Source organism: Mauremys mutica, chromosome 7 (genome assembly GCF_020497125.1).
Source record: "Mauremys mutica isolate MM-2020 ecotype Southern chromosome 7, ASM2049712v1, whole genome shotgun sequence".
Lineage (NCBI taxonomy): Eukaryota > Metazoa > Chordata > Testudines > Geoemydidae > Mauremys > Mauremys mutica.
The window spans coordinates 36,287,792-36,310,739 of NC_059078.1; the positions used below are offsets into that span (position 1 = coordinate 36,287,792).

At 42.2% G+C, this 22,948-nt stretch overlaps 1 protein-coding gene across 3 annotated transcripts in view; it reads left to right on the forward strand.

Moving 5' to 3' along the window:
• IQSEC1 (IQ motif and Sec7 domain ArfGEF 1) overlaps nucleotides 1-22,948 on the forward strand; it is a 688,386-nt gene that overhangs the window by 433,001 nt on the left and 232,437 nt on the right. Inside the window, exon 1 of one of the 3 annotated variants that reach the window (XM_045024038.1) lies at nucleotides 5,456-6,291. The exons of the other annotated variants lie outside the window; for them this stretch is intronic. Coding sequence (XP_044879973.1) covers nucleotides 6,215-6,291 — 77 coding nt within the window. The 5' untranslated portion in view covers nucleotides 5,456-6,214. Of the gene's footprint in view, nucleotides 1-5,455; nucleotides 6,292-22,948 lie in introns of those variants that run through there. 3 annotated transcript variants of the gene reach the window in all.

Below are 22,948 nucleotides of genomic sequence, written 5' to 3' on the forward strand. Positions count from 1 at the left end.
TTGATTAGATTTTTTATTTTAGTCTTATACAAATTCCATACCAAAGGGTGTCCTGTGACTACATTGGATTAACTCCTTTGACTACATTAGTCTAGATTTATATGACAGTACCTGAGATTAGATTTAGGTCCATAATAATTAAAATATCACTACTACCGTTATAATTCTGCTCATGTTCTTTATGAAGGGGCCTTCATGCAAGTTGTTATGCTGTCTTGCAGTAAGTATTATATTTTGCATAAGTTGTCCTCCGCTATATATTGCATCAGAACAACTGACCTATGCATCCAGACATTTTGAAGTGGGCCCTGCCGTCTTCCACCAGTATCTGATGTGGTATGGTTTCCTAATATCTGAGTCTTAGCATTAGACCCTGAACCCATTGATCAGTTGAGACCCTGAATTCTAGTCTTTCCAAAATTAAAGCATTCAAGCCTTGATTTTTGTGTCTGACTTCAGGGTTTCCTTTTATCATAAGCAATCTGCAGTGGTTTGTAGATGTTTAAAGAATAGGGGCATGGAGAAGATATTCAGGAGCAAAAACCATCACAATGAATTCCCTGCTATTTCAGCTGAAAATGATTTGGTGCCACAGAGCCCTAATAAATGAAGATGAAGGATAATGTCAAGCTAAATTGTGTGTCTGTGGGATCACGTAACCCTATGTCAGAATTGTTTAAAACAAAAGAAATCTGTTTGGGGGTATTAGAACATTACTCTGTTCAATGTTACTCTTGAAATGCTGAACAGAAAGGAAAACTTGAGGTTTCTTCATTAACCTACATGTTTGTCTATGGTGCACATCACTGCAGTGTTTGGGCACCTCACAAATATCAGTGGCTTTATCCTCAGAACATCCCATGAGGTAGAGAAATATTCTTTTTGTTTTACATTCCATTACACCAGTGGGGAAGTGAGGCTCTGAGAGATTTCAATGACTTTCCACTTGTCAGACCAGAACTCTGGTAGAACCATGAATAGAAACCTGATCTCTAGAATCCTCCTCCAGTGCCTTAACCACAGAAACATCCATCCTTACATACTTTGTTCAAGGAGCCTAGGAAATTCTTCCTACACCCTATGTGAGGAGACTACATGAATTCTAACACGGAGACTGACTCATTTCCTTTACACAATAGATGTTTATTCTGTGTGTACTCTGAGGCTTGAGCTGTGGTGGCTTTAGGCCTGTAAGACGTCATTACAGGACCTTTGTAGCCACATAGGACCTTGCACATCCAGCAGCCCAAATGCATACAACCAGACTGCCACATAGAATGCAGTCCACATTTCCCCAACAGTCTCATCCAAGGCTGATGCACACAGGCTGTGAAACAAAGTGAACACCATAACGGCCCCTTCTTACTCCCAAGCCACATTTCAGCTCCACAACATTAAACCAGGGCTAATCGCATTCTTGAAGCTGTTCAGGGTAGATATTGCTTCTTGGAATTGTGCAAGGTTTAAGCAAATTAGAGATCTCCTATTGCAGGCTTGCAAAATTGAATTTGCCCACTTGCCTGAGTGAGCGAGTAATTCTACTGGGCCAGTAAAATATCATTAAGCTTTAAGATGCTCAGATGCCTAAATAAACAGTCAAATTTGTAACATAAATTTTTCATGTAAAGTGGGGTTCAGTGATTGCTTAATTTTCATGACAATTTTCAAGGCTGTCCTATCGTCATGCAAGCAAGTGTAGCTAGCTCTAAGTTCATGCTGTGTTTATTTTATAGAGCAATTTATTTCACTAGTAGTATGTTTGAGTGCAGCCTCTCTACTCCATGGATTGTCAAGACAACCATCACTAAAGGAGGATTTTGTACTGTATGTTTTCAAGTTTGCCAGTCTTTTTAACGGCCACTTTAGAAGGGCCGGTTAGAGCACTCAGCACACTGCTGCCAGACCTGCCTCCGCACACTGAAACCATAAATGAATATGGAGATGCTGCACTGTGCTCTCTTAGGGTTACAATGCTGAAGCTGCACCACATCCAAAAATTGCTACACGATTAGGCCTATGAATTCTAAGACAAAGAAAGTAGCAGTAAAATGCCTCTTTCAAAGAACCAGTTTTATATCTAGGCTGAGCGTGAGAGGAAGCTTAATGTTTTTCATTACTTGTTTTCCAGGGGAAAAGATGAAGAGCATGTGGAGAACATAGTGGTTTTCCTTTATAAAAGTCCTAATTAGCATTTTCTGTGCATGCAGTACAGGATAATCAGTATTAGTTGCTGTCAGAAATTTCATAGACAAGTAGCTTTTACTCACTGAAAGTTCGGGATTTAAAAATACGTAATTAAGGGGAGAAACACAGTAATTTCTTCTGGAAAGGTTATCACTAGCAGAGAAAGAAATTGCCATACAGTATGAGCAGGAAAAAGAAGTGTTTTCTGAAAGCTGTGTCATTTCAGGAGCAAATGTTTTGATGGTGTCCTACTGGCTCAATAGTCTGGCTGATAGAACCCTTTTTGCTTGGGATCCTAGTGAATAATTTTTGTTTAAACTGTGGGGTGAGTTTGCTGGATTTTCTGAGCTTTTCAAGCAAGAAACTAAATATTGCAGTTTTCGGAAAACCTAAAAGTAAATGTTAATAGTTTCCCTTGATTCATTTATTTTATCTTTATCTGGACAAAATTGACAATTTCTTCTAGTTTCTGTTTCTATTAGCAACAGAAGGCCAAATTCCCCTCTCCTTAACACCCCCACTCCTTGCAGTGATCTAACTCAGCTGTAGTCAGTGAAGTAGCACCAGTGAAATAGAGGGGAGAGTTTGCCATTAGGTATCAATCCCTGTGGTGCTGAAATTCAGTCCGTACTCAGGTAAAACTATCATGTAATATGGGAGCTGTTCTTGTTCATTCAAATTCAAAAGCTGGAATGGAAAAAAAGAATATGTTTAATTTTCCTCTAACATGTCTGCGTAATTTCCTTGCTTGAAAATAGACAGATTAATAAGTCAGTGGGAGCATCATTTGAGTAAGGACCACAAGATTTGGCTATCATATTATGTAGGATTGTTATAGGGGTCTGCTTTTCAAAGATAACTAGTAAAACAACTCCAGCTGTACTTTCTCTAAGATCGTTTCTACAGTACCAAGCTCACAGTCAGTGGGAAAAAAATAATAAGGGATAAACACTGCGGGGGAGAAAATGATACGGTTCCTTTAAAAGAAATGTGCATCCTGTTCATACTGTCTTCTGCGAGTTACAAAGACCCAAAGAGTCAAAAGTGTTAACATGACCCTGTAAGTGTCCAGCCTTAAACTGTTTTAAACAAGGTTAGGGTTTGGTATATAGAGACCTTGGTTTGTTAGTCTTCTGGCAAACACACTAAGAAACCCATGCACAAAATTTAGAAATTTATTAACTAAGATACATAAAAGAAAAAGCGTTATAATGCAGGTCAAAATTGAAATTGAATGGTTACATAAAACAATCTTAACCAAACCTCTCAAAGTCCCTTTTTAAGAAAGGGCATCCATTAGTCTCCCCTGATTAGTTGGGCAACCCTTCTTGATGGGAAGGAAAGGGTTTGTGGTGTTGCTCAGTTCTGAGATGTGAAGGATGGTCACTTTTCCTGTTTTTAACAGACCAACAGACAGACATGAGGGGGAGAAAGAGACAGGATAATAAAAGTGGAGGAAATACGACTTTTGATGCTGCTCTCAGGATTCCCGGGTCAGGTCAGACGGAGACTGAGGGTCAACAGGTCAGCTGCAACAGCAGTGCTCTGGACTCTGGCTCTTCTCCTAGTCAGGAGGATGAGATATCATCTGGTTGGTCTGGTCCCTCTCCTTTACCAGTGTCTCTTACTCTGGACAGAACTGCCAAGAGCTGGTTGGAATGTTTCCTCTCACTGTGCTGGAGCCATTGGTACATTAACCACAGGATCAGATTTTATGGCAATCTGAATGAGGGGGGAGAGGAGGAATAATAGTGGGACGGAAAAGAACACACAAGGGAAGGGAAGACAAGCAGGATCTTACGTGTCCGTGTCTGGAGTCTCCACTGATGCAGTGATGATGACCAGCTATTCCCACTAGTGTGCCAAAGTCTGGACTTCCCGGTGATTGATTGTGGCAATCTTTGGAGCCCCAGGGGAAAGGACAAAGTCCCTGGGGCAGAGCGGGATGGAATCCTCACAGCCCTCCTGCTCTGCCAAGAATTCCCCAGTTGGTTCACATGTCCTCACCCCTTAATGTTTGTGTTTATTTTATTGTTAATGAAACAATTGTTTCTTACTGAAATACATGCAGTCACATTTCAAATAAATCTGTATGAAGCAATTTTCTAGAAGCTGCACGGCATGAAAGTTGGCAAACAGAGAGAGTGTGACTGAGTAATACCAGAAACCAAAACACAGAATTCCTAAATATAGTTTATTATCCAGGCACTTGGGGAATTAGATATGCCGTAATGCAGAAGAACCTTCATTTTAGAACATCAAACTGTTTTACAACGATGTCAAATTAAACTGCTACAGGTAATATTTTTCAAAAGTGACTTAGGCGCTTAGGAGCCTACATCACACTGAACATCATCACTTAGGAGCCTAAGCCTTGTTGATGATGTTCACTATGATGTAGGCTCCTAAGTCACTTAGGTACTTTTGAAAAATGTATCCTAGCGTCTTCTTATTGATGTATTTTCAAACAACTCTACAAAATGAGAAGTCTGCATATACCTATTTCCACTACCAAAATCACAGCTAGTAGAAGAGTAAAAGTCACAGCAGTTTGAATGCAAAAAACAAGGTTACACTCTGCCTTTCCAACAAGGCATTTGTTTTTGTTGGTAATGCCTATCATTTGCTACAGATATTCTGCAAGCTTAGCTCTCCCTTCCCCCCAGAACATATGGTACAAATGTGCCATCCTTGTTTCCACTGAATAGTGTCTTTTTCCACTGAAATCAGTGGAGCTGCTTGCGGAGTAAGCTACTGGTCAAAGTGAAAAAGGGTGGCAGAATTGGGCCCCATAGTGTCTCTTAAAAGATAAGAGTCCAAATGATTTGACATTCTGAAAAGGCAGAAAATGAAAGCTGCTTTTGTCATGCCTGTTCTAGCCAAAGGATTTTAATAGAAAATGCCACTAATTTTGACATTTATTTTCTTAAAGCAGCTCACCGCTAATTGCTTCTGTGCTCCCTTCAGAATAAAAATGGGTTTGGATTTCCACTGTAACTAAATGACAACTAGCTGTTATTTTGCATTTCAGCTCATTAGTCCAGCCTCAAATTCACTCTCAGCTGATGAGGTTGCTATGAGTGCCTGAGCATTGCTTGTTACAGAGACATTATTTCCCTGCAAGCCAATGAAAAGCTGTCATCAAGGTTCCATTTTAGATTTTATCAATGTGTTTCTGTTGCCCTAGCAACTGGAATCAGCCTATCTCAGCAAGGCTTTATCTTGCTGGCTTTTATAGCTGGGAGCTTGCCCCACTGTGCACCATGTGGTTCAGATGATTAGTTTTTCTTCACACAGACCTAACTGGCTAAGTGTGTTGGGAATAAGATAAGCATAATTTATTTTGTGAGTGGGGAGGATCCACACTTTTGCTTGTCATTTTTCCCCCTGTCATAAGGGAACCCACATTTTTCATAGGTGCTGGCAGACAATGGAACAGATGTGATTCACACCAGAGGAGCTGACTAAAACAGTTGAATGCTGCTAGAAAACTGAGGAGTTTCCATAGGATGGGATGTTAACACTACTGTGATTATAGGGCAGTTGTTCTCAGACCTGATTAGGATAATTGCTTGCATTTTCCTAAGGGCTGTGAGCTTCAAGGATGCTTTCCAGGGGGCCATCAAGAATCCTAACTGGAATATATACTAATTGTTTGTCCAAAGAGCTTTCAGAATGGCCTAAAATAGCAAAAAGGAGAAGTGGGATTTCTGTGTAATAACAGCTACATTGGTTGTATTTGGAGGCATTTGGAAATCAGGATCAAAGAGCACAGTAAATGAATTTCTAGCCTTTGTGCTGTCTCTTTGTATTAAAGTAGGGTAACTGTGCAGGTGCTTTGCCATGTGGATGGGTTGCTTCAGACACTGGTAGCAATTAGAAACACTTATGCTGCAGCAATAAGGCGGGGGGAATTGTATTTGAGTCAGTCAACTCGAAATAAAAAAAAAGTACTGTCTTTTAAAAAAAAACAGAACAAAACAAAAAACCTAGCTCCAGACTACAGTTGCTGCAGTAAAACTATTTGAAAATGCTGAAGTTGAAGGCCTTCTGCTTGGATTACTGGCAGTTTTTATGTCTCCAGCCTCTTCATGGTTTCTATAAAAGGTAAGAAAACATTAACTTTGAAATGCTTTTTCAGAACTGGATGGCTGTACATCATGCCACCAGTGCATTTACTTGCTCTTCTGTTTGACTGTTGAAAGGCAAGCGTACATGCAGGAGAAAAAGGGAGTGGTGCAGAAATTAATGGAAACTTGTGGCAAATTCTATAAAGCTGCTTATTATTGCATCACCTATCACCCCTTTTGTGCCTGCAAATGCAGAAGGTGATATTGTTTGTTGTTAACATTTACTGTAAGTCAGATTAACTCAAAAGTAGTGCATGAATTTGAGTTCTATCTGATTATTTTATTCTCAGGTATAGTAGCTGCTGCTGTTTAGTTTAGGAAACCTAAATAGCATGAGGAGATTGGGATGTAATGGAATTTTATGTAATGATGATAAGACTTTTTCTTGCAGGATTATTTGATAATACTACATTTCATGTTTCTCTTCTGATAACAGAATCAATGCACATCACAGTCATTCAAAGCAATGGCACTTCTCCCAGGCAGGTCTGACAGAAAGCTTCAGTGATTGATGGTGAATAGTGATCATAAAGAATAGGGAAGGGTGTCAGATGCGTTGAGCTTGCCTATTCATGGAAGAGCAAAAGAAGCAATTCCATTTAATGTGTACACTGAACTTACCCCGATGGAGTTTTTTTTAATCTAAACTTCAGATTTCTCACTCTTTAGAATGTTATTAAATGGGGAAAATTATATGCAGCTGAACTTTCTTTTTGGCTATCCACAATCAACCCAAAATGGTGTTCATTTGATTGTTAACAAAATTGGTGTGATTGGTTAAAATAGCATTCTGTCTGTCTTCTGTACACTTTGTATTGTCAGCTTCTATTATTAGCCCACAGAAAGTGCTTTGTACTAAATGCTAATTGCAGCTGAATTTATCATGCAGTGAAGAAGGAAACTATTCTGATCATTTTCAAGGAATTGGGTCTCCCCCCACCCCACAATTCAGTATTCTGCCAGAGACGATCCTCAGCTGTGACTGTTTGCCTGAAAGAGATCTGTTTATATTCCTGTTTTTGTTGTTTTTTCATGAGCTTTGTTTTAAGTAGAAAGATTCCAAAGTTAGCCATATGCTTCAGGAGATTTAATGTCCCTACAAATGAAATAGGACGTGTAATATTCTTCTGCGTGTGACAACTTGACCTAATACTTTTCCCCCAGCTTATTGTGATGTCTTCCTTTTATGCTAAGAAACTACATAATGTCATAGAGATACTGCCAGATTGCTCTGAGGTGGATAGTCAAATACAGCTCAACTATAGCTTTATGTTTTGGGTGCCTGGCTAACTCTCAGGTGTGTTACAAACTGCCTACCCTATAGCTGCCTTTTTTCTCTTGGTAGATGGCCTGAACAGTAGCCAGGGGATAATATGTTCATTTCCATCAAAACTATTCATTTGTTTGTCACCAAAACCAATGTGAACTTAGGCCCTGATTCTACAAGTGCATCTGCGTAAGTGGACACGGGGGTCCACCCAGGCAGATATGGCCAGAGAGATCAAACAGGATGGCAAAAAAATCAAGGAAACTGACAACTTTCTCACACTCTGTAGAAATAAAAGAGGTTAAAAAACAAAGCCAAAAACAAAACCTTAATTTCTCACTAAAACAGAGTGACAAAATGCAAAGCACTGATTAAAAATATATACCTCACTTTCATGACACTTTAAATTATTCTTCATTAGTGATTTTAAATTAGCTTAAAATGTTCTTGGAACAGAGCCAAATGCTGGCTATAAAAAGGAATATATCTGTAATTTAAACTAAGTAACCCAAAATGGAAATTTGATTAACACTTGCCTTACATAGTCCTCAGCACATGAGCTTTTGGTGGTAGCATTATTTCTCACCTGTTCTGTATTGTGCTGATGGCCGTGGGGAAGGGAGGAGGGACAGGGAGCAGGAAGGTACTTCAGGGAACCTTGGCAGGAACATGACAGGATACAGACCTTGCAGTTGGTGCTTCCTTGAGCTCTAGGTATGGGGCCTGGCTAACATGCCCAGTGACAATCTGTGGTCCCAGGAGAGCAGTGAGACATCTTGGGGAAGCAGGTTCAGATCCTCAGCCAGGCCCACCATGCAACTGTAGTGCCATTGGCAGCAGATGCTTTTCAAAGCAACACTTAAGAGCACTGCAGAGCATGTTGTCCCTCTTGTCCCTTAGCCATGCTTCTCAGCACCCACATCTCGCTTTCATAAGTATAGCTGAGCAACCGGTTTGTAACAAGTAATATGACTAATATCTTCTTTTTCTGTTTGTGGAGTGTCTCAGCAGAGTGTGATTTTTATGCTCACATTTATACATTATTCAAAATGATTAAGCAACATTGTTGTCAGTTTAACAGCACTCTGGCCTACTCTTCCACATTCAGTAATCAGGCTGTGTTACTTAGCTGCTACTGGTCAGTAAAGTCATACTGTTTTTTCTCTGTTTCCTGACTGGATGAGTATAACTTATTTGGCCTGGTGTTGCAACAGGATTCACTAGCACTTCCACCTATGTGGAATCTCATTGACCTCAAAGGGACTCCCTGAAGGGTCAGTTACAAGATGGGGGCCACATGTAATACTGTAAGGCTACCATGGTGTTGGGTGTGTGTCTGTGCACAGCACAGAGAATAAAATAATCAAGTTTCTGGTGTGAGTGCTCATGAAAATGCCCTGGCCAGTATTTCAGCTGCAAACTTGAGATTCACGTCTGTGAGCGTTTGTGCTCATGGAGCTGTTGGTACAATTCCCCCAGAGTGAAATCTGTGGGTGTGTGGAGAGATGCCCTTTAGTTTACATCTGCCCAAAGATACAGTATTGTCTGAAACCCTGGCGTTGTTGACATCAAAGTAGTTTTGCCATTGACATCAATGAGGCCAGGGTTTCACCCATAGTGTCTTTCTTGGCATAAAACGTTTAGTCTTCCATTAAAAAAACAAACAGTTAAAATGACTCCCTGTTGAGTAATGACAGGGAGGCCTCAAGTAATTTTGTGTTCCTGCACTAATAAATTGCTTTTGTCTGAGTCACAGTAAGTGGCTTGCTGTACACAGAACGTTTATGAAAAAAAAACTCTAATATAAATGCTTGATACATTAACTGATGATCGTTTCTGTGAAACTCAAATTTCCTGTCTCTGTTCTTGATGACAAAATACTGGTTAATTTACGATCAATGCCATAGCCCTTAGTTGTATTGGCGAGATTTCAACACTGAATTTAAAGGGCACAGGCATGGTAAATATCCTTCCATGATGGATTATAGCCCAAAATGAACAAATAACTCCTGATTTTTTTTATGGGTATTTGAGGATGAATGTGTCATGTTTAATCAGAGGATTATGATGATGAATTGCAGACCCACATGACTTTACTTCAGGTGTAGAATGTGAAAGTGAAGATGCCCTTTAGTTCAGCCACTCTTCTGGTGCATCATAATGTGCATCTACCAGGTGGTGTGTAATAGCCCAAGTGAGAAATGTTGCCATTAGCACTGTATTAAAGATAAAGCATAAGGTGAGAAAATCTGTCGCTGGCAGTGAGAAAAGTGGGGTCTGTAACTTCTATTTAGGCTCAGTTCTCCTCACTACCAGATAATTAGATATAAAAAATCAACAAGCCACACTTTTTTAAATGTAATATACTTCAGTCCAGTTGCTTGATGCTGTAGTTTATTTTTTAAACAGTGAAATTATTTAACAAGGAACTGAAAAATACCTTTGCATGGACAATATCTGAGCCTACTTCTTCTGAAACAAGCATAAATCCCCGTTACAGAACAGCCAAGGGCCTTTTTAACAAGCTTCACTTTCCAGACATCCCAGTGGATGAATATGTGATAGTATGGTGGGTGAGAGAGAGATCTTTTAGTCCTTTCATAGGTTCAGAAAGCAGGGATTAACTAGAATTATGTTTGTCTCCAACTAGGAATTATAACAACATTCTTTCAGGCCATGATTCAGGAAAGACTTAAGCACATGCTTAAGTTCATCTGTGTTCAGGTCAGCCCTGAAGAAGTGTTCACATGTAAGTATGTGCTTCTATCCCATTAAGATGTTTCAGTGGTTGTCCTAAATAAAGATGCTTTCCTGAATCAGGCCTTAATTACAGGCAGCATGGTGGGCAGCATGTAACTAACCATAAAAATGTTTACCCTATCCAACTCTGTTGTCTAGTACTTGTAGCAGTTGAGGCCCTTAGAGAAATCACTAGCCTTAGTTTAGATGCAGTTTGTAAGAAAGGCATAGATGCTCTAGATTGTTATTGTTCTGTAGTTTTATTCTTTGTTTAAAAACATGCTTCATTGGTTGTTATGGAACCCCGGTACTTATTGGCTGTACCCAGGCACTATTACTCTGGTCACCTATTTTCTACAGTGTTTATAGACACGTACGTGTGTGTGTGTGTGTGTGTGTGTGTGTGTGTGTTAGGGTTGCCAACTTTCTACTCGCACAAAACCAAACACCCTTGCCCCGCCCCTGCCCCTCCTCTGAGGACCCGCCCCTGCTTACTCCATTCCCCCCTGTCGCTCGCTCTCCCCACCCTCACTCGCTCACTCATTTTCACTGGGCTGGCTCAGGAGGTTGGGGTGCGGGAGGGGGTGAGGACTCCGGCTAGGGGTGCAGTCTCTGGAGTGGGGCTGGGGATGAGGGGTTTGGGGTATAGGAGGGTGCTCCAGGCTGGGACTGAGGGGTTCGGAGGGTGGGAGGAGGTTCAGGGCTGGGGCAGAGGGTTGGGGTGGGGGGGTGAGGGCTCTGGCTGGGAGCAGGGCCGGCTCCAGGGGTTTTGCCGCCCAAAGCAGCCAAAAAAAAAAAAGCCACAATCGCGATCTGCGGCAATTCAGCGGGAGGTCCTTTGCTCCGAGCAGGAGTGAGGGACCCTCTGCTGAATTGCCATCGAATACCTGAAAGTGCCGCCCCGCTCTGGAGTTGCCGCCCCAAGCACCTGCTTGATAAGCTGGTGCCTGGAGCCGGCCCTGGCTGGGAGTGTGGGCTTGGGTGGGGCTGGGGATGAGGGGTTTGGCATGCGGGAGGGTGCCCTGGGCTGGGATCGAGGGGTTTGGAGAGCAGGAGGGGAATCGGGTGCAGGCTCCAGGCGGCGCTTACCTCAACAGCTCCTGGCAGCAGCATGTCCCTCCTGTGGCTTCTATGCAGAGATGCTGCCAGGCAACTCTGCACATTGCCCCATCCACAGATGCCACCCCCACAACTCCTATTGGCCATGGTTCCTGGCCAATGGGAGCTGCAGAGCCAGAGTTTGGGGCGGGGGCAGTGTGCTGAGCCCCCTGGCTGCCCCTACGCATAGGAGACAGAGGAGGAAACATGCCGCTGCTTCCAGGAGCCACACAGAGCCACGGCAGGCAGGAAACCTGCCTTAGCCCCACTGCGCTGCTGACCAGACTTTTAACGGCCTGGTCAACAGTGCTGACTGGAGCCACCAGGGTCCCTTTTCAACTGGGTGTTCCGGTTGAAAACCAGACACCTGGCAACCCTAGTGTGTGTATGCATGCACATGCACTCACACACTTCATAGTCCACCAGACTAGTGAATTTCTTTCTCTTGCTTTTAGAGGTTAGTGTCATTTGGATTATTATCTTTCTGTTCTCTTAAATAATGAGTTTCTCTCTTTAGGATTGCTATCTGTCCTGAACAAAGCAATGGTAAAGATGGTGGAGAAATAACTGAAATTTTGTCTCAAACTTGTATCTAGAGTTCACTATATATGTTACTAGGAACAAACAGTTTGCTTTCACTTGACAGTGACTTCATCCAGAACAAAGCTGAGTCATAACACCTGCAGTGCAGCTCTCTAGGGAGGTTAATGTTTGGCAAATTTGCTGTAAAGTAGAGAACAGCTGAGAGTATGAAATCTCTCTTCTCCCCCATAAAATCTACGATCCCTTCATGGGGTTATTACAGTGCATACAGCATATGTTGCAGAACTTGCCTCATTTCAATATAGAAAATGATAGGGTGAAACCCACCAAAAATAAGTGTCTTAAATAGCAAAATACTATGTAAAATACTTTTTAAATGATCTAAGGTGTTACTAGCATCCTCACACTACTAACCAGTTTCCATCCTGTGGCTTTATGCTTAAGGTTCTTTGAGTATGAAAATGATGTAACAACACTGTCCTTTGTGCTTAAAAAAAAGAACCTAGAGTGGTAGTAAAATGGTCTGTAATATGCAGGTAACAGTGAGAACCCTGAAATACGTAATTGTCTTACATAATCTTGGATATTTTATTAGTGTAGAAGGAATCAGATATAACAACTGTTCGTTCTTGTTCTCTTGGTCACGTCTGTGTGTCTTTTGGAGGATACCTCATGATGTAAGGTGGTAGGTATATCTAAGTTGGTGAGAGGAGGAGACTGGGGCTTCACCTTCACTACAGAGTTAACTCAAGTGATCTACCCTTGAGTTACTTCCCTTGCGTTAACCTGTCACAAGGAGAGCAGCCACGCTGCAGAATAATAGCTGAGTTGCTGTAAAACCCTGGATCCACAATGGCACTCTACTACTTCCTGTGTGACACAAAGACTTCTGGGGGAAGTCAGAACTTCCTGGTACTAGTCCTGGCTGTGTTACTGTGTCACCTTGGGGAAGTCCTTTAGCCTCTCCATGCCTCAGCTTCCCCATCCTTAGTAAAGGGATAAAACATGGGCTGTCGTGCGGTTTAATATTTGAAAGGACTTTGGGACTCTCGGATGAAAGACATAGTATAAAAGTGGTGCATTATTGTGCAATTCATCCTCCCTATTGTAATAAAGTGAAGTGATGGTAAATTTAATTTGAGGTAAACAACCAGAACTCTGAATTCTTATTCATATATTTCTTCTCCACCTCATTCCTGCTGTTTTATTTCTCTGCCTCTCTATGATATCCAACAGAACAACCAACTAGTCCTCCTTCCAAAATGTCCTTCATCCCCCTTCCTCTCTATCGGGAACAGGAAAAGACTGTCCTATGTCTCTCCAATTGCACCTCCTTTCAGCTTCTCTATAAACTCCTTCAACACAGACAGCTTTGAAGGATTTATCTCAGGACCTTGTAGAACTCTAGTGTCTATGCTGGGCCCCGTACAGCTGTGCAGTTCAAACCATTTGCCCATCAGTTATGCCGCCAGAGTTGCCTGCCAGATTCTTCTTTCAGTATCTGGTGTCTACCACACTCATTGATATAATTGATGGACAGGCCCTAGCGCTGTCAAATTTTAAGTGCATTTGGCTGTAGGCCCAACAGAAGGAGTTGAGTCCTTCTGGATTCCCTCTGATAGTCTTCCAAGCTGAGGCACTTGTAGGGAAGGAGTGGTAAACGTACAAGCTGGGGACTCATGAAGAGAAAGAGACTGTCAGAAGTTGCAGGCGGAAGAGTGCTGAACGGGCTAGGTGTAAACTGCCCAAGTTGACTGATTTATCAGCTAGATTGTTGGGGAATGAGGTGGGATGCTCCTTGGCCAAACCTTTCTGAACCTTAAAAACACTTTGGTTTGATTCCATAATAGAACTGGGATTTGGACCAGTTTTTAGTGTTTAGCCATTCCTGTTAGAAAGAGCAAAGAAAACCCAGGCCAAATGTATCAGAAAGATTATTTTAAAATAATAATATGTTAAATGTTCTGCAAACTCTTTTTCTATTGTCTAGAATGTGCCTAAAAGGGTAAAATCAGAGAAGGAAAGGACTATAGAGCAAAGAGTAAATGAGAAAAAAATACAAGGTAAAAAGGACAGAAGAATGAGTTTAAATAGAATGTACTACAAATGATGACTCATTACAAATGAAAGATCTAAAGATATTGTAAATTGCCTAAATAGCCAGAGTGCTTTTTGATCTAAAATTTTAAACCCTTCCATTTGCAAGGCTTCTGTCCATCCTTAATTGGTAGAAACATTCCCTTTATGCAGCCACTTACCTAGCTAAAAATAGGCCTAGAACTGCCCTGACATCCAGATAGTTGCTAGCTTCAACACTTATCCACCCGTCTAAACTGAGGGCCCTACAAATATCATCTGTCAACTTCATAGTAAAATTGCTTTGAAAATCCTGTTGCTAGTTCATTTCCTGCTAGAAGAAAATATTTTAAAACAAATAAACAAACTTGTTGGGCGAAGTAAATCTGTACCCCTTTTGAATGTGAATATGTTGTGCTTTTCCGAACTCATTATAACAAAAGAGAGGCAGTACTGTTTAACTAATAAGATTGCATTAGTTTAAAATACATACTGTGTAAAGTGAGGCATGTGTGCAGAGCACAGGACTTCATCAAAAAGCAAATCAGGTAAGATGTCCTGGATGATTGTTTCACCAGTGAAGCCAGGGCCGGTCCAGGGGTTTTGCTGCCCCAAGTAGCCCCCCCATCTTCCCCCCCCCCCAAAAAAAGCAGCCGCGGTCACAATCTGCGGCATTTCAGCAGGAGGTCCTTTGCTCCGACCAGGAGTGAGGGACCCTCCGCCGAATTGCCACTGAATAGCTGGACCTGCCGCCCCTCTCCTAAGTGGCCGCCCCAAGCACCTGCTTGCTAAGCTGGTGCCTGGAGCCAGCCCTGAGTGAAGCACTTCAGAGTGACTTCCAGGACAGGCAAGACACTGTCAGGCTATCTCCTTAACTGTACTGGCAGAACACTCTGCTTATCGAGTTAGCTTTTATGTAGAATATGGATGATTCTCAGGGGGGGCGGAAGAGAATAGAACTTGATCCTATGACTTATGTGTTACCTTTCTGTTAATATCACATAAAAGTAATAAACCGCCTGCAATATCTGTTAGAATGGTGGCTCCAACATTTTAAAATGCTTATAAATAATGTATGTCCATTTAACTGTTTTTATCTGAAACAGACTTTCATTCCAATGTAAGAAATATAAGATAATGTAAAATGTGAATAACATTCTGTGGCCTTTGTATCTCTCAGATAGCCGCTCCCTTTGAAAATGTATTCCTCACCCCACTCGTTACCATATTGTTTCAAGGGCACTTACATGTCAGACACACATTCAGTGAGAAAGACTAAGTAAGGATTTAAGAGGCAAGCTGGGGTTCAGGGCTTTCCTCCCAGTTAATATATATCTAGAGAGAGCTTTGTCCACTGAATGGATATTATTTATGTTATGGAAATGTATGTATGATCTTTGCTTTTAGAGTGAATCTGAGAATGGTGGGAGAACATTTTATCTTAGTTTTTAGGAAGAAATCCCTAATTCACACACAGATATGAAAGTACTTCACCAAGGTGGTATCTCTATTTGATACAAGAGGAAGCTGAGCCAGAAAGAGGAAAAATGACCTGACCACTTGACACAGAAAGCCAGTGGCAGTCAGGGATAGGCTGGAGGAAGACTAAATTCTGATGTAGTCTGCTGGTGTAAGGTACCACAAAGTATTATTAGATATATTAACATATCTTATGAAAATTACAGATGGGGGTTGTTGTAGGGGGATATTAAGATGATGTAGGTGGGTGTATCTGGGGAAGCCAAAGTATAGTAGATGGCAGTAGCTTTATATCACTCAGTTATATGGCAGAACCTTGGAAGGAGATTGCGGTGTATTATGTATGTGCCATCAGGATGGCATCATTGTAGGGCTGGTCATTCCTATTGAGAATAATCACTGCATGGTGTACAGTCCCGAATCAGACTGGTGATGCTTTGCCTGCGAGCTGCACAGGAAAGACATCACAGACAGAGGAACAGTCTAACAGAGGCTTCGAAGGAGGAGAGTGTGAGAGGAGAAAGAACAAGCCAGTTGGTGACAGTATCATGCATTGCCTTAAGTGGGGTTCTGCTTCATTCCCCATCACTAATGCCCATTGAAGCTTTTCATGAAAAATAAGATGCACACCCTAGTCCGTTATAAGCAAGAGCACAGCTGTTATGGTACTTACCTGAGATGCAGGAAACCTGAGAGAACCAGGTTCAGATCCTTGCTCTGCGTGATTCAGAGTAGGGACTTGAACCCAGGTCTCCGACATCCCAGGTCAGTGACCTAGCCTCTGGATTATCAAGTCAATCTCAGTGGCCCTTTCTTAATCTCTCCAGTTGGAGTTGTTCCCCTGTGTATGAATAATTAAATATTCCCTGGGCTGGAGAGAGACTGACTCTCTTGCCCAATAGTTAGGTCACATAACTAGTATGTGGCAGTCCTGCTCCAATGAATAATTATTTATCTAAAGGGGAACAACTCCAAGAGGGCCCACCCCAGAATAGCCAATAACCTGGTTCTTCAAGGCACTGTCCCTGGATGTACAAGGTGAATGAGGGGCGTCTCTCTCAGAAATTCCACTCTGGACCCGAGAAATCTTCCCAACAAAAGTTTTATCGAAACTGCCTCTTTTGTAGGAAAGGGGATTGGGGGGTGGGGTGTGAATCACCATTGTCTGACAAAAAACTGTTTCATCAAAAAAATCCTGACCAGCTCTGTTCCCAAGGGTCACATGAGGGAACTGATGCACATGGGTCTAGAGTTGATGGTCCTTAGCATCTCTCAGGATCAGGCCCTCAGTTTCTAAGGGCAAAGTGGCTGTAGGACCCATGGAAGAGCAATAGACTTTCCCAGACAACAATTTTCTAAAAACAACCCTCACCCCCATCCCCGCCACCACCCCCATTTGCTGTATTGATTTGCTCAATATGTCAATGTGCGAGAAGATTGTCACTTACTGCAGTTGTTACAGTAGATTATGATCGATGTATGAAATGGAAAAGCCATGTCTAATGTCCCTAAGATAGACATGGTGTCAGGGGGGACCCTTCTGTGTTTGGGCACATCCTGACTGGTGTCGTCTGGTGAAAGAGACTAAGTCTTCAAAAAAATTAAAGCATTTGATATGCTCTTCTCCATTGTGTTTCAGGCTCATGAACATCAGGGGGAACTAAAGTCAAGAAAACTAAATAGCCAAGACAAAAGGCACTTAGGTGTGTCACTGCTGCCAAAATCTTTCCCCGAATAAGATTTTAAAAATAAGTGAGAATAAAAACCAAAGGAAAATGCACAGTTAAGGTTTTCAGTCCATTGTCACAGCTGAGAGAAAGATAAGACACAATGGATGTGGCTTAATTAGGCCACAACTTTATTCACTTGACTTATGTCGGAACAACCAGCAATAAATTGTACCATGCAGGTAGGTCATCATTATTTCCTTAATCATTTATACTTATCTGGGAGGGCGGCCATCAGCCCTCCTGCTTCCCATCCTGGTTCTGGCAGCCTGTTGTTGGGACCCCACCAGCATCCCTTTGTATGAGGGTTAAGAGGGTCTGGGGAAAAGTGGGGAGGTTGTCACCCCTGCACTACCAGATATTACAGCCCCAACCCCCTTTCCTTAATTTCCTTAGGAGATGTCTCCCCACAAACCCTCATCTGTCTCCTGTTTATTCTTGAACCATATCCCTTCTGCAACAAATACTTGCACAGGATATCTGCCAAACCTGTTGCCTACTGTGTTGCAGCATTATTGATCTAACCGCTATCCCTGTCTCTACAGGGTCCCTGACCAGCTGTGGGGAAACCCACCCCATCTGATCAATGTGACAGTGCAGGAAAAATTCCTTCCAGCCTAAAAGGAGCGAGGTGACTAGCCCAGCGCCCACAGCCAATCATAGAAACCCAGTTCTGCTCTGATCCTGTGGGTGGGTGTTGCTGGCCTGAGATGTAGAGAGAGAATTCCTACCAAGGTACACTGGGTATAAATACCTCCTCCACTCAGGCACATGTTGAGCCAGTTTTTCCTCAAACTTGGGCCTACCATTTCCCTTTCCTCCCTGGCTTTGTTCTGGTAAGTTTCCCTTCCCCCCTCATCACACTTACTTTGACTGCAGCTCCTTAAAGAGCTTCTTTCTTCCTATAGTCAGACAAGGACTTACTCAGCTGTAGTGAGCACATGCTCTCTTTGTTGTCCTTTCTGTCTCTTGACCCTATAGCAAGGGTACAATATACCAAGAAGCAGACTACAAAACAAGACAAACACATGGTCGTCTTAGGGTCTGCACAACGTGCCTCAGGTGGCAGGTGACCAGGATTCATCACTGAATTTGGTTCTCTGGTTGGATCATTAACTTGCCTGGGCTGGGTACTGATGGGGAGTGACGTGTGGGGGTCAAATCAGCCACAGGTTTTGTTAATCACCAGTTCACAATAAGAAAATGCCTTGTGTACAGAGATTGTTGTGCATTGGTCATCTGCAACAGCTGTAGTGGGATCAGTTGCACTGGTTGACTAATCTTGCTGGGGCAATGATTGAACATGGCAGTGCGCTGGCCTCCTTCAGGGAAGCCTTGCCAAGCAGATGCCAACAGGTATTAAGCATACCTCTGAAATGTCCCTCATGTACTCCCAAAGTTACTTGCATTCCACACAGATTTAGTGACCTCTGAGATCTATTGTAGAAAATTATTTACATCAGAAATAAAAATAAATAACTCATGAAACTGTAGAAAGTGTTATTAACCCCAGAAGAATAAATCCCACAGCATTCTAATTTCCTGCATGCATGCATGCGTCCCCCTCATTTGTTATCTTTGTCACACACTGAGTCCCAAATGTGGGTGTTGGCAGGCTGAGGGCAATGAGAATTCCACTGCCTGCAAAGTGCATGGGCCTGAGCAGACAGTTTACTTCATTTGCCTGAGACCTCATTGTGCGTTAGTGACACAGCTGGGAATGGAACCCAGATGTCCTGAGTACCAGTCCATGCAGAGCCGGTGCAACCATTTAGGTGACCTAGGCGGTCACCTAGGGCACTAGGATTTGGGGGGCGGCATTTTCTTCGGCAGCGTCTGCGGCGGCCAAATCTTTGGCTGCCCCGGTTGCCGCTGGCATTTAGGCAGAGGGAGCTGGGGCAGGGGAGTGCGGAGAGGGTCGCCTGCAGCAAGTAAAGGGTGGTGGTGGCACGCAGGGGAACTCCCCCCCCCCCCCACTCACCCCTGCCCTGCCTCCTTCCCGAGCACACTGTGGCTGCTTCACTTCTCCCGCCTCCCAGGCTTGTGGCGCCTAAGCTGATTGGCGCTGCAAGCCTGGGAGGCGGGAGAAGTGAAGCAGCGATGTCGTGCTTGGGGAGGAGGCGGAGCAGGGGTGAGCTGGGGCGGGGAGGTGCCTCAGGGCAGAGGGTAGGGGGTGGGGAGCTGCCACGGGGGGGCACCTCAGAGCAGAGAGGGGGAGCTACCGTGGGGGGGGCGCCTCAGTGCGGGGGCTCTGAGACGGGGGAGGGCGCAAGGTGGAAGTTTCACCTAGGGCACGAAACATCCTTGCACCAGCCCTGAGTCCATGAGACCATAGTCCTTCCCTTCTGTGGTGTACGCTGTACTAGCAAAGTGCATCAATGCCAGAAGTGAACATCTAAGTTTTATTTAAGTTAATAAGAGATGATGTAGTGATATGTTACACATTGTTTTTATATGACATTAGCTCTGTGGTTCTCAAACTTTTGTACTGGTGACCCCTTTCACACAGCAAGCCTCTGAGTGCGACCCTCCCTTATAAATTAAAAACACTTTTTTTATATATTTAACACCATTATAAATGCTGGAGGCAAAACAGGGTTTAGGGTGGAGGCTGACAGCTCGCGACCCCCCCATGTAATAACCTTATGACCCCCTGAGGTCCCAACCCCCAGTTTGAGAACCCCTGCCTTAGCTGGAACAGAATTATCTGCACAGTGAAAAACTGGCAACCTTTAAAACAACTCAGTAGGAAAAAACAAACTCTCTTCCCTCTTCTCATGATGGATCTCAATCTGGTATCTTTCTAAATCTGGCTTTGTAGCTAGTATTTCTAATGCACTTCTCACTGCAGCATCTAGATCTTCTGCTCTCTCTACTTTCATAGATTCCCCCATTGATGTTACCAAGTCAGGTTATGTTAAGATGTTACAATATCGCAGTTTAGATCCAAGAGGAGAATGTAGCCTAATATTGTGTCTTTATGAACATGTAAATTGTAGAGATACAAAAACAGAACAAGTAGAGGCACAAAGAGATACCAACGGATGTAGAGAGCTCAGAATTCCCCCAAGCTGTCCAATACCCCCAACAGAACACAAGAAAAGGGGATAAGTATCTATCTCGTACAATGTATAAAATATATTTGTTAAATGAGCTATCCAGATGCAAAAGAACAATTCCATCTTGTAAGCATGACATGTGTCAAGTTTGTAAATTAAGAAGATGGACTAGATCCAGTTGGTCTGTATGATGAAGTTGTATGGTATCCTTCCAATGCAGAAAGACTATTTTAAATGGTTATGTTAACAGTGACAGAGAGTCCTGTGGCACCTTATAGACTAACAGACGTATTGGAGCATAAGCTTTTGTGGGTGAATAACGAAGTGGGTATTCACCCACAAAAGCTTATGCTCCAATACATCTGTTAGTCTATATGGTGCCACAGAACTCTTCGTAGCTTTTTACAGATCCAGACTAACATGGCTACCTCTCTAATATGTTAATAGTGGATCTCCAAGAGTTTTCTGTAGTAAATAAATCCAAAGCTGCTGGTTTACAATGTGTAACATGCCTAGTTTTTAGTTATTTATTTTTGTGAGAAATGACTAACTTGGTCCCAGAATAATTGTTAAGGGACAGAGAAACAGGATAGAATTCAGGATTTTTGACATAACCTGTGAGAGTTTTATAAGACCAGTTTTGTGCATTTTGACTGGATAGCTATAGTGCTTTATGCAGCAAGAAACAAAAACAAGGATTGGAGCAGAAAAGCATGTTTGTTCCAAGAAAAAAGCAGCCTGAACTTAGTTTTTTCTCTCTTTTTTTAATAACATCAATGTTTGTTTAATGTCTTTCATCCAGAAGAATCCAAAGCATTTTATTCTTGACTTCTAAGTGGAGGGATAGTGTGATCTGGTTGGCCTGAGCATGAAGCTAGGAGACAGGAACTTCTGAGCCCTAATCCCCATGCTAACACTGACTTGCTGGGTAGCCTTGGGGAAATAAAAACACTGAAAGTAAGATAATACTTACATACAGTATGATTCTTACAGAGATGTGTCTAGGTTTAATTAAGGTCTGTACAATGCTTTCAACTTGTATAAAGTGCAATATAAATGTTAAAAATAATACCTAGCACTTTTCATCAGTAGATCTCAAAGTGCTTTACAAAGGAGAGGGGCATTGTTATCCCCATTTTACAGATGGCAAAACTGAGGTATAGGGAGGTGAATTAACTTACCCAAGAGGCCTGCAGCAGAGCCAGAAATAGAACCCATATCTTCTGAGTCCTAATCCAATAGTCTATCCACTGAGCCACACTGTATTAGAATAGTGTGAGAAAAACCTGTAAGCTTGACATTAAAAAGATGTTAGTGGAAATATTCCATTTTGTTGCTATATCAAGAATTGTAGGTTAGCCCTTCAGTTGGGCTGCTGTGTTTGGAATTTTGGAGGGGTGTCTGTAACCATACAAAGTAAATTTAAATTGGCCTTTTCCAGTTCAAGAGTTCACAGCACAATAAGAGAATCTCATGTGCACAAAGAATAGCTTTTTCCCCTTTTATTCAGACATTACCATTTCTGTTTTGAAAATTTAACTTACAAGCTAAGTCTCATAGTTACTATAGTCTCTATTGAAAGTTCATGTTTGCTGTGTGTGTTCGTGTATGGCTTTGGAAAATGACTCATTGCTTCTTTTGGCACTAAAAAAGTTTATTACATTAGACAAGTAAGAAATTTTGCAGACAGTTGGGAGTTTATACAGTCTCAACAATATGATTTATAGTGTATTTGGTAAGCACTTGCAGGTCTAGTAAATGATATTCAGGGGCTCTACAGTCAGACTGCTTTTTAGAGTGGAATAAACTAAACTATTTTTTCCTAGGGTGCTACGTAGGTTTTCCTTACTTGACAATTTGGGACAATGGCCTGTTACTCTCCAGCCAGCCTTTAATAACGTTCTCTGGTTTGCGAGTGATATAAACAACAATTCTTGTACATCATGAAGGAAGTAACTTGAGACCTCAGATGAGAAAGCTGGCTTCCCTCTGCAAGTTAGTTTAAGTGAGTGGAAGTCGAAGGAATCATTTAGAGATGATGATGATTCAGTGCCTGGCTGCTGCATGAACCTTGGACTAACTTTGTCTTATGCCTGCTGAACTTATTTGTTCCTTACGTTCTTTGGAATCTCTCTGATTTCACAAACACTTCAAAGCACGTCATGAAGGGAGATGGCAGTGCAATTTGGAATCTGATGTGGAAGTACTGCATTTCTGTCAGGACAATCAGGTACAGTAAGACCTCTTTAAAACTTCAGTCTATGATCAGTCTCTTCAAGTTGCATGTGTTACAAATTGATCTCTTCCAATAGCTGTATTATTTACCCTATATAGTTATCTCTGAGCTAGAGGAGATTATCATTAGGTTTGATTCCTCTCTGTGTTTTTTTCCCCAAAAAACTTTGAATTTATACTACAGTGTTACAGTAATAAATCTGGAAAGGAAAGTGGCATTTCCCTGCTTTTGGTATCTTGGGAATATTTCCATCTAGCAGCCCATTCTACATGCCGTTGAATGTTGGAATATGAAAGAAATCTTGTTTTATATGTATTTGCCAGTTTCCTATTTTTATTTTGCTCTCTTGAATCACAATTACTGCATGTGCACTTTGCATTCCATAAACATTGTTTCAGAAAAGGAAAAAG